Raw genomic sequence first — 15,000 nt, forward strand, 5'->3', positions numbered from 1 at the left:
GGCTGGGTGGGGAAGGTGGGGAGGGGCTGGGTGGGGAAGGTGGGGAGGGGCTGGGTGGGGAGGGGCTGGGTGGAGAGGGTGGGGCTGGGTGGGGAGGGGAGGGTGGGGAGGGTGGGGCTGGGTGGGGGGTGCAAGGGGTGGGGCTGGGTGGGGAGGGGAGGGTGGGGAGGGTGGGGCTGGGTGGGGGGTGGGAGGGGTGGGGCTGGGTGGGGAGGGGCTGGCTGGGGAGGGGCTGGGTGGGGCTGGGTGGGGTGGGGCTGGGTGGGGAGGGGCTGGGTGGGGAGGGGCTGGGTGGGGAAGGTAGTGAGGGGCTGGGTGGGGAGGGTGGGGAGAAGCTGGGTGGGGAGGGTGGGGCTGGGTGGGGGGTGGGGAGGGTGGGGCTGGGTGGGCTGGGTGTGGGGGGTGGGAGGGGAGGGGCTGTGTAGGGAGGGGCTGGGAGGGGTGGGGCTGGGTGGGTGGGTTGGGGCTGGGTGGGGAGGGGCTGGTCACCCCGTGGTGCCCTTATAAAACTCAACGTTTCACCTACTCACGCCGGCTTGTGCCCGCCCTCACAGTCGGGCATATTTGCGGAATACACCACGCCGCCGTTGACCCTGCAGGCCATTGACCGAGCAACCCAACGTTCCTACCAGCTCCCTCCGCAGCAGGACAATGTGTTCATTATCCTTTTCATTCTTACTTTCTTGAAACTTTCGTGGGGGGGGGAGGGAGGTGGGAGGGAGGGGGGGGAGTCTGGTGTTGTCTTTCAAGACCGACGGAGTGAGGCGAGGGGAGGGAGTTGTACCACAAAGATAAAGATCCCCCGTAAAGCCTGTAACAGACTGTAGGGGCAAGTGCTGTTAGCGAGCACCTATGAAGGCCGGCACGGCACACGAGGGGGTGGGTGGCCAGCACCACGCCCGGCCGCCTTTGTCTCCCCAGTGGCGATGTTTACTACACACCGCACCAGGTACTCATTTGAGGCCGAGTTGACCTAGGGGATGCCCAGGACCGGTTAAAATATTCCGCCGCTGTCATTGCTCTGTGATAGGGGTTCGAACTCGGGTCGCCGGGTTCGTAGCGCAGCGCGCTAACTGTTGGACTACTCACACACACACACCGACACTCACACACTCACCGACACACACACACACTCGCACACTGACACACCGACACACACACACTCACACACTCACCGACACACACACACACACTCACACACCGACACACAATCACACCGACACACACATACTCACACACACAGACACACACACCGACACACACTCGCACACTGACACACCGACACACACACACTCACACACACACACCCCGACACACACACACACACACACACCCCGACACACTCACACCCTCACCGACACACACCTACACACTCACACCGACACACACATTCACACACACACACTCACACACCCCGACACACTCACACTCACACCCTCACCGACACACCTACACACTCACACCGACACACACACACACTCACACACACTCACACACACACACACTCAAACACTCACACACACACAGACACCTACACACTCACACACTCACACACACACCGACACACACTGACACACCGACACACTCACAAACTCATTCAGCCACGCGGACTATCACATCAAAGGCAGTTTTGTCATCAAAACCCTCCACAGTGAAGTCACTCCCTCCTCCTCCTCCACCTCCCTCCTACTCACGTCTCTCTCTCTGAGTGGAGTTTGTGTGACCTACAGAGTGAGTGAGTGGAGTTTGTGTGATCTCCCCCTGTTCTACAGAGTGAGTGAGTGGAGTTTGTGTGATCTCCCCCTGTTCTACAGTGAGTGAGTGGAGTTTGTGTGATCTCCCCCTGTTCTACAGAGTGAGTGAGTGGAGTTTGTGTGATCTCCCCCTGTTCTACAGTGAGTGAGTGGAGTTTGTGTGATCACCCCCTTGTTCTACAGAGTGAGTGAGTGGAGTTTGTGTGATCTCCCCCTGTCCTACAGAGTGAGTGAGTGGAGTTTGTGTGATCTCCCCCTGTTCTACAGAGTGAGTGGAGTTTGTGTGACCACCCCCTTGTTCTACAGAGTGAGTGAGTGGAGTTTGTGTGATCTCCCCCTGTTCTACAGAGTGAGTGAGTGGAGGTTGTGTGATTCTACACCTGTTCTACAGAGTGAGTGAGTGGAGTTTGTGTGATCTCCCCCTGTTCTACAGAGTGAGTGAGTGGAGTTTGTGTGATCTCCCCCTGTTCTACAGAGTGAGTGAGTGGAGTTTGTGTGATCTCTCCCTGTTCTACAGAGTGAGTGAGTGGAGTTTGTGTGATCTCCCCCTGTTCTACAGAGTGAGTGAGTGGAGTTTGTGTGATCTCCCCCTGTTCTACAGAGTGAGTGAGTGGAGTTTGTGTGATCTCCCTCTGTTCTACAGAGTGAGTGAGTGGAGTTTGTGTGATCTCCCCCTGTTCTACAGAGTGAGTGGAGTTTGTGTGATCTCCCCCTGTTCTACAGAGTGAGTGAGTGGAGTTTGTGTGATCTCCCCCTGTTCTACAGAGTGAGTGAGTGGAGTTTGTGTGATCTCCCCCTGTTCTACAGAGTGAGTGAGTGGAGTTTGTGTGATCTCCCCCTGTTCTACAGAGTGAGTGAGTGGAGTTTGTGTGATCTCCCTCTGTTCTACAGAGTGAGTGAGTGGAGTTTGTGTGATCTCCCCCTGTTCTACAGAGTGAGTGGAGTTTGTTTCATCTCCCCCTGTTCTACAGAGTGAGTGAGTGGAGTTTGTGTGATCTCCCCCTGTCCTACAGAGTGAGTGAGTGGAGTTTGTGTGATTTCTGCCCCCCTGTTCTACAGAGCGAGTGAGTGGAGTTTGTGTAATTTCTCTCCCCCTGTTCTACAGAGTGAGTGAGTGGAGTTTGTGTGATCTCCCCCTGTCCTACAGAGTGAGTGAGTGGAGTTTGTGTGATCTCCCCCTGTTCTACAGAGTGAGTGAGTGGAGTTTGTGTGATCTCCCCCTGTTCTACAGAGTGAGTGAGTGGAGTTTGTGTGATCTCTCCCTGTTCTACAGAGTGAGTGAGTGGAGTTTGTGTGATCTCCCCCTGTCCTACAGAGTGAGTGAGTGGAGTTTGTGTGATCTCCCCCTGTTCTACAGAGTGAGTGAGTGGAGTTTGTGTGATCTCCCCCTGTTCTACAGAGTGAGTGAGTGGAGTTTGTGTGATCTCCCCCTGTCCTACAGAGTGAGTGAGTGGAGTTTGTGTGATCTCCCCCTGTCCTACAGAGTGAGTGAGTGGAGTTTGTGTGATCTCCCCCTGTCCTACAGAGTGAGTGAGTGGAGTTTGTGTGATCTCCCCCTGTTCTACAGAGTGAGTGAGTGGAGTTTGTGTGATCTCCCTCTGTTCTACAGAGTGAGTGAGTGGAGTTTGTGTGATCTCCCCCTGTTCTACAGAGTGAGTGAGTGGAGTTTGTGTGATCTCCCCCTGTTCTACAGAGTGAGTGAGTGGAGTTTGTGTGATCTCCCCCTGTCCTACAGAGTGAGTGAGTGGAGTTTGTGTGATCTCCCCCTGTTCTACAGAGTGAGTGAGTGGAGTTTGTGTGATCTCCCCCTGTTCTACAGAGTGAGTGAGTGGAGTTTGTGTGATCTCCCCCTGTTCTACAGAGTGAGTGAGTGGAGTTTGTGTGATCTCCCCCTGTTCTACAGAGTGAGTGAGTGGAGTTTGTGTGATCTCCCCCTGTTCTGCAGAGTGAGTGAGTGGAGTTTGTGTGATCTCCCCCTGTTCTGCAGAGTGAGTGAGTGGAGTTTGTCTGATCTCCCCCTGTTCTACAGAGTGAGTGAGTGGAGTTTGTGTGATCTCCCCCTGTTCTGCAGAGTGAGTGAGTGGAGTTTGTGTGATCTCCCCCTGTTCTACAGAGTGAGTGAGTGGAGTTTGTGTGATCTACCCTGTTCTACAGAGTGAGTGAGTGGAGTTTGTGTGATCTCCCCCTGTTCTGCAGAGTGAGTGAGTGGAGTTTGTGTGATCTCCCCCTGTTCTACAGAGTGAGTGAGTGGAGTTTGTGTGATCTCCCCCTGTTCTACAGAGTGAGTGAGTGGAGTTTGTGTGATCTCCCCCTGTTCTACAGAGTGAGTGAGTGGAGTTTGTGTGATCTCCCCCTGTTCTACAGAGTGAGTGAGTGGAGTTTGTGTGATCTCCCCCTGTTCTGCAGAGTGAGTGAGTGGAGTTTGTGCACGCACACACACACACATAGTGTGTGTGTGTGCGTGCGTGTGTGCACGCGCGTGTGTGTGTGTGCACGCGCGTGTGTGCATGTGCACGTGTGTGCACGCGCGTGTGTGCGTGTGTGCACGCGCGTGTGTGTGTGTGTGTGCACGCGCGTGTGTGCGTGTGCATGTGCACGTGTGTGCACGCGCGTGTGTGCGTGTGTGTGTGCGCGTAGTGTGCGTGTGCATGTGCACGTGTGTGTGCGTGTGTGCGTGTGTACGTGTGTGTGTGTGTGTGCGTGTGTGCGTGTGTGCGTGTGCATGTGCACGTGCGTGTGCGCGCGCGTGTGCGTGCGTGCGTGTGTGTGCGTGTGCGAGACAGACTCACGCTCCGTCGCCCTGCGGAAGAGCGTGTTGACGATGGGCTCCAGGTCGCCCCGGGCACTGACACCTGGGCGGCCATCGCACGTCAGATGCACCAGGTCTGGCGAGCGGGAAGAAGCGTAAACAAAGCAAAGACAAAGATGACCCGTGTAGCCTTCGCGCGGGGGGCAAGTGCTGCCAAGGAGCGGTGGGCAGAGGTCGCAACCGGATACCCGATACCCGTACCCTACCCGATACCCGTACCCTACCCGATACCCGTACCCTACCCGATACCCGTACCCTACCCGATACCCGTACCCTACCCGATACCCGGCTAGCCGTACCCTGGTACGGGTACGGGTACCCGTTCACGACCCTGGTGCGGCCGGGTACGGGTAGGCCGTGAGTCACTGGTGAGTCGCCGTGTGTCACTCATTTCCCAACGTCTTGTCTCTTCTCACAATTCAAGTTCCTAGAATCAACCCACCCGCGCCTGCAACGTGGCTTCATCCCAGAGGTCGCAATCAGGTACCCGATACCCGTACCCTACCCGTACCCAGCCGGGTACAGGTAGGGTACGGGTACGGCCGGGTACGGGTATCCGTTTGTGACCCTGGTGCGGCCGGGTACGGGTAGACCGTGAGTCACTGGTGAGTCACCGTTTGTCACTCATTTCCCAACGTCTTGTCTCTTCTCACAATTCAAGTTCCTAGAATCAACCCACCCGCGCCTGCAACATGGCTTCATCCCAGAGGTCGCAATCGGGTACCCGGTACCCGTACCCTACCCGTACCCGGCCGGGTACGGGTAGGGTACGGGTAGGGTACGGGTAGGGTACGGGTACAGCCGGGTACGGGTAGGGTACGGGTACGGGTAGGGTACGGGTAGGGTACGGGTAGGGTACGGGTACGGGTAGGGTACAGGTACGGGTAGGGTACGGGTAGGGTACGGGTAGGGTACGGGTACGGGTAGGGTACAGGTACGGGTAGGGTACGGGTAGGGTACGGGTAGGGTACGGGTAGGGTACGGGTACGAGGGGTAAGGAATCAAAACCCGTTTGCAACCTCTGGCGGTGGAGGATTGCCGGCGGGCGGCCGCGTTGCTAACCGCTGCACCGCCGCTCACAAAGACAAAGATGTCCCAGCGCTAGGGAAGGCCGGCGCCACTCACGGCCGCCTTTGTCTCCCCGGTGGCGAGAATTCTAGACGCAGCGCACCACGTGCTCTCATTCGAGGCAGAGTTGACGTGTGTGTGAGTGGTGAGTGACTGAGTGGTGAGTGGTGAGTGGGTGGTGAGTGAGTGAGTGGTGAGTGAGTGAGTGGTGAGTGAGTGGTGAGTGACTGAGTGGTGAGTGGTGAGTGGGTGGTGAGTGAGTGAGTGGTGAGTGAGTGGTGAGTGACTGAGTGGTGAGTGAGTGGTGAGTGAGTGAGTGGTGAGTGAGTGGTGAGTGGTGAGTGAGTGAGTGGTGAGTGAGTGGTGAGTGGTGAGTGAGTGGTGAGTGGTGAGTGACTGAGTGGTGAGTGGTGAGTGGGTGGTGAGTGAGTGAGTGGTGAGTGAGTGAGTGGTGAGTGAGTGGTGAGTGAGTGGTGAGTGGTGAGTGAGTGAGTGGTGAGTGAGTGGTGAGTGAGTGGGTGGTGAGTGGTGAGTGAGTGGTGAGTGAGTGGTGAGTGAGTGAGTGGTGAGTGAGTGAGTGGTGAGTGAGTGAGTGGTGAGTGGGTGGTGAGTGGTGAGTGAGTGAGTGGTGAGTGAGTGGTGAGTGAGTGAGTGGTGAGTGAGTGGTGAGTGACTGAGTGGTGAGTGAGTGGTGAGTAAGTGGTCAGTGAGTGGTGAGTGAGTGAGTGGTGAGTGAGTGGTGAGTGAGTGAGTGGTAAGTGAGTGAGTGAGTGGTGAGTAGTGGTGAGTGAGTGAGTGGTGAGTGAGTGGTGAGTGAGTGAGTGGTGAGTGAGTGAGTGGTGAGTGAGTGAGTGGTGAGTGAGTGAGTGAGTGGTGAGTGAGTGGTGAGTAGTGGTGAAGTGAGTGGTGAGTGACACCCACGTGTCCCCGCCATGGTGGTGTGCGTGCCACTGGGTGAGTGACTTAGTGAGTGACTTAGTGAGTGACTTAGTGAGTGACTGAGTGACTGACTGAGTGACTGACTGAGTGACTGAGTGAGTGAGTGACTGAGTGACTTAGTGAGACCCACATGTCCCCCGCCATGGTGGTGTGCGTGCCACTGGGTGAGTGACTTAGTGAGTGACTTAGTGAGTGACTTAGTGAGTGACTTAGTGAGTGACTTAGTGAGTGACTGAGTGACTGACTGAGTGACTGACTGAGTGACTGAGTGAGTGACTTAGTGACTGACTGAGTGAGTGACTGAGTGAGTGACTGAGTGAGTGACTGAGTGAGTGACACCCACGTGTCCCCGCCATGGCGGTGTGCGTGCCACTGAGTGAGTGACTGAGTGACTGAGTGAGTGAGTGACTGAGTGAGTGACTGAGTGAGTGACTGAGTGAGTGACTGAGTGAGTGACTGAGTGAGTGACACCCACGTGTCCCCGCCATGGCGGTGTGCGTGCCACTGGGTGAGTGAGTGAGTGACTGAGTGAGTGAGTGACTGAGTGAGTGACTGAGTGAGTGACTGAGTGAGTGACTGAGTGAGTGACTGAGTGAGTGACTGAGTGAGTGACACCCACGTGTCCCCGCCATGGCGGTGTGCGTGCCACTGGGTGAGTGAGTGAGTGACTGAGTGAGTGAGTGACTGAGTGAGTGACTGAGTGAGTGACTGAGGTGAGTGACTGAGTGAGTGACTGAGTGAGTGACTGAGTGAGTGACACCCACGTGTCCCCGCCATGGCGGTGTGCGTGCCACTGGGTGAGTGAGTGACTGAGTGAGTGACTGAGTGAGTGACTGAGTGAGTGACTGAGTGAGTGACTGAGTGAGTGACTGAGTGAGTGACACCCACGTGTCCCCGCCATGGCGGTGTGCGTGCCACTGGGTGAGTGAGTGACTGAGTGAGTGACTGAGTGAGTGACTGAGTGAGTGACTGAGTGAGTGACTGAGTGAGTGACTTAGTGAGTGACACCCACGTGTCCCCGCCATGGCGGTGTGCGTGCCGCTGGGCAGCTCCAGGACTCGTGCCGCTCGCCGTCCGGCCTCCGCCGAGGGCACCGACAGCACCGACACCTGCACAGGCAAAGGTCCCCCAGGTAGCCTCCAGCGCCACGTCGGGGCAAGTGCCGCTCACCAGCGAGGGGGGGAGCGAGGGGGGGGGAGCGAGGGGGGGGGAAGCGAGGGGGGGGAGGGGAGAGGGAGGGGGGGGGAGCGAGGGGGGGGAGGGGGGGAGGGGAGGGGAGCAAGGGGGGGGGAGCAAGGGGGGGGAAGCGAGGGGGGGAGGGGGGGAGGGGGGGAGGGGGGAGGGGGGGAGGGGAGGGGAGCGAGGGGAGGGGGGGTGAGGGAGGGGGGGGGAGCGAGGGGGGGAGGGGAGGAGGGGAGGGGAGCAAGGGGGAGGGAGCAAGGGGGGGGAAGCGAGGGGGGGGGAGGGGGGGGAGGGGGGGAGGGGAGCGAGGGGAGGGGGGGTGAGGGAGGGGGGGGGAGCGAGGGGGGGGAGGGGGGGAGGGGGGGTAGCGAGGGAGGGGGGTGCTCCCACCTGCTCTGTCTGTGCGGGGAGTAGTGAGCGGTCTGTGATGAGCACGGCCCTCGACACGCTCCTTCACGCGCGGAGAGAGAGACAACGTCAACCACCACACTCACCGCCACGCTCACCACCACGCTCACCGCCACACTCACCGCCACGCTCACCGCCACGCTCACCACCACACTCACCGCCACGCTCACCGCCACGCTCACCGCCACACTCACCGCCACGCTCACCACCACACTCACCACCACGCTCACCACCACGCTCACCACCACGCTCACCACCACGCTCACCACCACGCTCGCCACCACGCTCACCACCACGCTCACCGCCACACTCACCGCCACACTCACCGCCACACTCACCGCCACACTCACCGCCACGCTCACCGCCACACTCACCACCACACTCACCACCACGCTCACCACCACACTCACCGCCACGCTCACCACCACACTCACCACCACACTCACCACCACGCTCACCACCACACTCACCACCGCACTCACCGCCACGCTCACCGCCACGCTCACCACCACACTCACCACCACACTCACCACCACACTCACCACCACACTCACCGCCACACTCACCGCCACACTCATCACCACACTCACCACCACGCTCACCACCACACTCACCGCCACACTCATCACCACACTCACCGCCACACTCACCACCACGCTCACCACCACGCTCACCGCCACGCTCACCGCCACGCTCACCACCACACTCACCACCGCACTCACCGCCACGCTCACCGCCACGCTCACCACCACACTCACCACCACACTCACCACCACGCTCGCCCCGTCAACGTCGTCAACGTCGTCAACGTGAATACCGTCATCATCATCGTCAACATCATCATCGTCGTCGTCGTCATCCTGGATGACGACGATGATGACGATGAAGTTGACGATGACGACGACGACGACGACGGTGACAACGATGATGACGGTGACGATGACGGTGACGATGACGGTGACGATGACGACGATGATGACGACGATGATGACGATGACGATGATGACGGTGACGATGATGACGACGATGATGACGATGACGATGATGACGGTGACGATGACGACGACGACGATGACGGTGACGATGATGACGATGACGATGATGACGACGATGATGACGATGACGATGATGACGACGACGACGATGACGGTGACGATGATGACGATGACGATGATGATGACGGTGACGATGATGACGACGACGATGACGGTGACGATGATGACGATGACGATGATGACGACGATGATGACGACGACGATGACGGTGACGATGATGACGATGACGACGATGACGGTGACGATGATGACGATGACGATGATGATGACGACGATGACGGTGACGATGATGGATGACGATGATGATGACGACGATGACGGTGACGATGATGACGATGACGATGATGACGACGATGATGACGATGACGACGATGGGTCGGTGGCCTGGGGAGTGGTGCTCTGCTTGGTCGGTACCGGTGGCTGTGCGTGGGCCGGAGCGACGTGGGCAGGAATCTGCGGCTCATCACGACCGCGTCGCACGCAATCCTCCTGCCCGTGCAGTCCACCACCGCCGTGCACCTTCAAGCAAACACAACCACGCTCCATCACCATTATAACTACAGCCCATCAGCCATTATAACTACAGCCCATCAGCCATCATAACTACAATCATCCATTATAACTACAGCCCATCATCCATTATAACTACAGTCCATCAGCGATTATTAGTACAGTCCATTGTCCATTATCGATTACAAGAACAGTCGGTCATCGATTATAACTACAGTCGACCAGCGATTATCGCAGCAGCAGTCAAATAACTCCGAAACTCCGGCCCACCACCCATCCGAAAGCGACCCACCAACCCCCACCCCCCCCCCCGCCCTCCCCCCCCCCCCCCCCCCGCAGGGATATCCGCTTGTGCCGCAGCTCGGCGGACACGAGGATGTTCCCGTCACGTGCCGAGTGGGTTGATGGGCGTGCAAATGAGTGGCCGGGCATCTGAATGAGTGGTCTGGTGAGCGAGTGAGTGGTTGGGTGAATGGGCTGTTGGTAGGGCGAGTGAATGAATGAGTTGTTGTATGAATGAGTGGTTGGGTGAATGAGTGGTTGGTCGGGTGAGTGAGTGGTTGGATATTTGGGTGAGTGAGTGGTTGGGTGAATGGGCTGTTGGTAGGGCGAGTGAATGAATGAGTTGTTGTATGAATGAGTGGTTGGGTGAATGAGTGGTTGGTTGGGTGAGTGAGTGGTTGGATATTTGGGTGAGTGAGTGGTTGGGGTGAATGGGCTGTTGGTAGGGCGAGTGAATGAATGAGTTGTTGTATGAATGAGTGGTTGGGTGAATGAGTGGTTGGTCGGGTGAGTGAGTGGTTGGATATTTGGGTGAGTGAGTGGTTGGGTGAATGGGCTATTGGTAGGGCGAGTGAATGAATGAGTTGTTGTATGAATGAGTGGTTGGGTGAATGAGTGGTTGGTTGGGTGAGTGAGTGGTTGGATATTTGGGTGAGTGAGTGGTTGGGTGAATGGGCTATTGGTAGGGCGAGTGAATGAATGAGTTGTTGTATGAATGAGTGGTTGGGTGAATGAGTGGTTGGTCGGGTGAGTGAGTGGTTGGATATTTGGGTGAGTGAGTGGTTGGGTGAATGGGCTGTTGGTAGGGCGAGTGAATGAATGAGTTGTTGTATGAATGAGTGGTTGGGTGAATGAGTGGTTGGTCGGGTGAGTGAGTGGTTGGATATTTGGGTGAGTGAGTGGTTGGGTGAATGGGCTGTTGGTAGGGCGAGTGAATGAATGAGTTGTTGTATGAATGAGTGGTTGGGTGAATGAGTGGTTGGTTGGGTGAGTGAGTGGTTGGATATTTGGGTGAGTGAGTGGTTGGGTGAATGGGCTGTTGGTAGGGCGAGTGAATGAATGAGTTGTTGTATGAATGAGTGGTTGGGTGAATGAGTGGTTGGTCGGGTGAGTGAGTGGTTGGATATTTGGGTGAGTGAGTGGTTGGGTGAATGGGCTGTTGGTAGGGCGAGTGAATGAATGAGTTGTTGTATGAATGAGTGGTTGGGTGAATGAGTGGTTGGTCGGGTGAGTGAGTGGTTGGATATTTGGGTGAGTGAGTGGTTGGGTGAATGGGCTATTGGTAGGGCGAGTGAATGAATGAGTTGTTGTATGAATGAGTGGTTGGGTGAATGAGTGGTTGGTTGGGTGAGTGAGTGGTTGGATATTTGGGTGAGTGAGTGGTTGGGTGAATGGGCTATTGGTAGGGCGAGTGAATGAATGAGTTGTTGTATGAATGAGTGGTTGGGTGAATGAGTGGTTGGTCGGGTGAGTGAGTGGTTGGATATTTGGGTGAGTGAGTGGTTGGGTGAATGGGCTGTTGGTAGGGCGAGTGAATGAATGAGTTGTTGTATGAATGAGTGGTTGGGTGAATGAGTGGTTGGTCGGGTGAGTGAGTGGTTGGATATTTGGGTGAGTGAGTGGTTGGGTGAATGGGCTATTGGTAGGGCGAGTGAATGAATGAGTGCTTGTTTGTGTGAATTAGTGGTTGTTGGATGGTTGAGTGAAGGAGTGGTTAGATGGTTGAGTCAACGAGTATTTGGGCGAATGAGTAGATGGGTGAATGAGTCGTTGAGTGAATGAGTTATTGGTAGGGTGAATGAATGAGTGGTTGGTTGGTTGCTCGACTAGTGAATGTATGATTTGGTGAATGAGTAGTTGGGTGGGTGGTTGAGTGAACAAGAATGGCTGAGCGAGTGGCTGGGTGAGACAGTGAGTGAGACAGTGATTTGGTGAGTGAGTGAGCGAGCGAGCGAGTGATTTGGTGAGTGAGTGAGCGAGTGAATGAGTGAGTGAGCGAGTGAATGAGTGAGTGAGCGAGTGGTTTGGTGAGTGAATGAGTGAGCGAGTGAGTGATTTGGTGAGTGAGTGAGCGAGTGAATGAGTGAGTGAGCGAGTGGTTTGGTGAGTGAGTGAGACAGTGGTTTGGTGAGTGAGTGAGACAGTGATTTGGTGAGTGAATGAGTGAGTGAGACAGACATTGATTTGGTGAGTGAGTGAGTGAGACAGTGATTTGGTGAGTGAGTGAGCGAGTGAGTGAGCGAGTGAGTGAGTGAGACAGTGGTTTTGTGAGCGAGTGAGTAATTTGGTGAGTGAGCGAGTGAGAGAGCGAGTGAGAGAGCGAGTGAGACAGTGAGTGAGTGAGCGAGCGAGTGAGACCGTGAGTGAGTGAGTGAGTGAGACAGTGAGTGAGTGAGCGAGTGAGACAGTGAGCGAGCGAGTGAGACAGTGAGTGAGCGAGCGAGTGAGACAGTGAGTGAGTGAGCGAGCGAGTGAGACCGTGAGTGAGTGAGACAGTGAGTGAGTGAGCGAGTGAGACAGTGAGCGAGCGAGTGAGACAGTGAGTGAGCGAGCGAGTGAGACAGTGAGTGAGCGAGCGAGTGAGACAGTGAGCGAGCGAGTGAGACAGTGAGTGAGTGAGCGAGCGAGTGAGACAGTGAGTGAGTGAATGAGTGAGTGAGACAGTGAGTGAGTGAGCGAGCGAGTACGACAGTGAGCGAGCGAGTGAGACAGTGAGTGAGCGAGCGAGTGAGACAGTGAGTGAGCGAGCGAGTGAGACAGTGAGTGAGTGAGCGAGCGAGTGAGACAGTGAGTGAGTGAATGAGTGAGCGAGCGAGTGAGACAGTGATTTTGTGAGCGAGTGCGTGAGTCCACCTTACCGTCCGGAGGAAGAGTCGACCACGAGGTGCTTCAGCGAGTGCCTCAGGCAGTAGGTCCCGGCAAACACCGCACTCATCCTGACACGGGACAAAGACAAAGATCCCCCACACAGCCTCAGAACAACACGTGGGGCAAGTGCCGAGATCGAGGTGGGTGGCCGGTCCAGCGCCGCCTTAGTCTCCCCTAGTGGCGATGTTCACTGCACGACGCAGCAGGTAGTCGTTTGAGGCCGAGTCGACCTAGGGGAGGACCAGGACCGGTTCGGATGATTGTCACCGGCGTTTGGCGACAGTGAGCGGGGAATCGAACCCGGTGTCGGTGCGTCTGTGTGTGTGTCAGTGTGTGTGTGTCTGTGTGTGTGTGTCTGTGTGTGTGTCAGTGTGTGTGTGTCTGTGTGTGTGTGTCAGTGTGTGTGTGTCTGTGTGTGTGTCAGTGTGTGTGTCAGTGTGTCTGTGTGTGTCTGTCAGTGTGTATGTGTCTGTGTGTCAGAGTGTCTGTGTGTCAGTGTGTGTGTCTGTGTGTGTCTGTGTGTGTCAGTGTGTCTGTGTGTGTGTCAGTGTCTGTGTGTATCTCAGTGTGTGTGTGTCAGTGTGTCAGTGTGTGTGTATCTCAGTGTGTCTGTGTGTGTGTCTATCAGTGTGTCTGTGTGTCAGTGTGTCTGTGTGTATCTCAATGTGTCTGTGTGTGTCAGTGTGTCTGTGTGTGTGTCAGTGTGTGTGTCAGTGTGTGTATCTCAGTGTGTCTGTGTGTTTCTCAGTGTGTCTGTGTGTGTGTCTGTCTGTGTATCTCAGTGTGTCTGTGTGTGTGTCTGTGTCTATCAGTGTGTCTGTGTGTCAGTGTGTGTGTGTCAGTGTGTCCGTGTGTGTGTCAGTGTGTGTCAGTGTGTGTGTATCTCAGTGTGTATGTCAGTGTGTGTGTGTCTGTGTGTGTGTATCTCTGTCTGTGTGTGTGTCGGTGTGTGTGTCGGTGTGTGTGTCGGTGTGTGTGTCGGTGTGTGTGTCTGTGTGTGTGTCTGTGTGTGTGTCGGTGTGTGTGTCTGTGTGTGTGTCTGTGTGTGTGTGTCTGTGTGTGTGTGTCTGTCTGTCTGTGTGTCTGTCTGTGTGTCTGTGTGTGTGTGTCTGTGTGTGTGTGTCTGTGTGTGTGTGTCTGTGTGTGTGTGTCTGTGTGTGTGTCAGTGTGTGTGTATCTCAGTGTGTATGTCAGTGTGTGTGTGTCGGTGTGTGTCGGTGTGTGTGTCTGTGTGTCTGTGTGTGTGTCTGTGTGTGTGTCTGTGTGTGTCTGTCTGTGTGTGTGTCTGTCTGTGTGTGTGTCTGTCTGTGTGTGTGTCTATCTGTGTGTGTGTCTGTGTGTGTGTCTGTGTGTGTGTGTCTGTGTGTGTCTGTGTGTGTATCTCAGTGTGTATGTCAGTGTGTGTGTGTCTGTGTGTGTGTCTCTGTTTGTGTGTATCTCAGTGTGTCTGTGTGTGTATCAGTGTGTCTGTGTGTGTGTCAGTGTGTGTGTGTATCTCAGTGTGTCTGTGTGTGTATCAGTGTGTCTGTGTGTGTGTGTATCTCAGTGTGTCTGTGTGTGTGTCTGTGTGTGTATCAGTGTGTCTGTGTGTGTGTATCTCAGTGTGTCTGTGTGTGTGTCTGTGTGTGTCTGTGTGTGTGTGTCTGTGTGTGTGTGTCAGTGTGTGTATGTGTCTGTATGTCTGTGTGTGTATCTGTGTGTCAGTGTGTCTGTGTGTGTGTCAGTGTGTCTGTCTGTCAGCGGCTCTGCCTGAAGGTCGCAAGAGGTCGTTACTAACGCAACAAAAGCGGCAACTTTTCTGTCGTGAAATAATAATTATTTTAATTTTATTATTTTATTTTTATTTTCTTTCATTCACTCGGCTGCCCTGCCGCCTTTGATTTTCCTTGTCCCCCCCCTCCCCCTCGCCCCCCCCCAGGGCGATCATCAATCACGCTCAGACAGCGGCTGTGGTCAACGCCACCACCGCCACTGCCACCACCACCGCCACCACCGCCACCACCACCGCCAACACCACCGCCAACACCACCGCCAACACCACCGCCAACACCACCGCCAACACCACCGCCAACACCACCGCCAACACCACCGCCGCCGCCACCACCACCGCCACCACCACCGCCGC

The 15,000-nt window shown here is 55.8% G+C and overlaps 1 protein-coding gene across 1 annotated transcript in view; it reads right to left on the reverse strand.

Moving 5' to 3' along the window:
* LOC144950979 (rab proteins geranylgeranyltransferase component A 2-like) overlaps positions 1 to 15,000 on the reverse strand; it is a 48,670-nt gene that overhangs the window by 12,339 nt on the left and 21,331 nt on the right. The window contains 5 exon segments of the mRNA XM_078881170.1: positions 4,544 to 4,639; positions 7,583 to 7,679; positions 8,143 to 8,203; positions 9,630 to 9,734; positions 12,866 to 12,943. Of these exon segments, the coding sequence (XP_078737296.1) occupies positions 4,544 to 4,639; positions 7,583 to 7,679; positions 8,143 to 8,203; positions 9,630 to 9,734; positions 12,866 to 12,943 (437 nt within the window).

Source organism: Lampetra fluviatilis, chromosome 60 (genome assembly GCF_964198595.1).
Source record: "Lampetra fluviatilis chromosome 60, kcLamFluv1.1, whole genome shotgun sequence".
Classification (NCBI taxonomy): Eukaryota; Metazoa; Chordata; class Hyperoartia; order Petromyzontiformes; family Petromyzontidae; genus Lampetra; species Lampetra fluviatilis.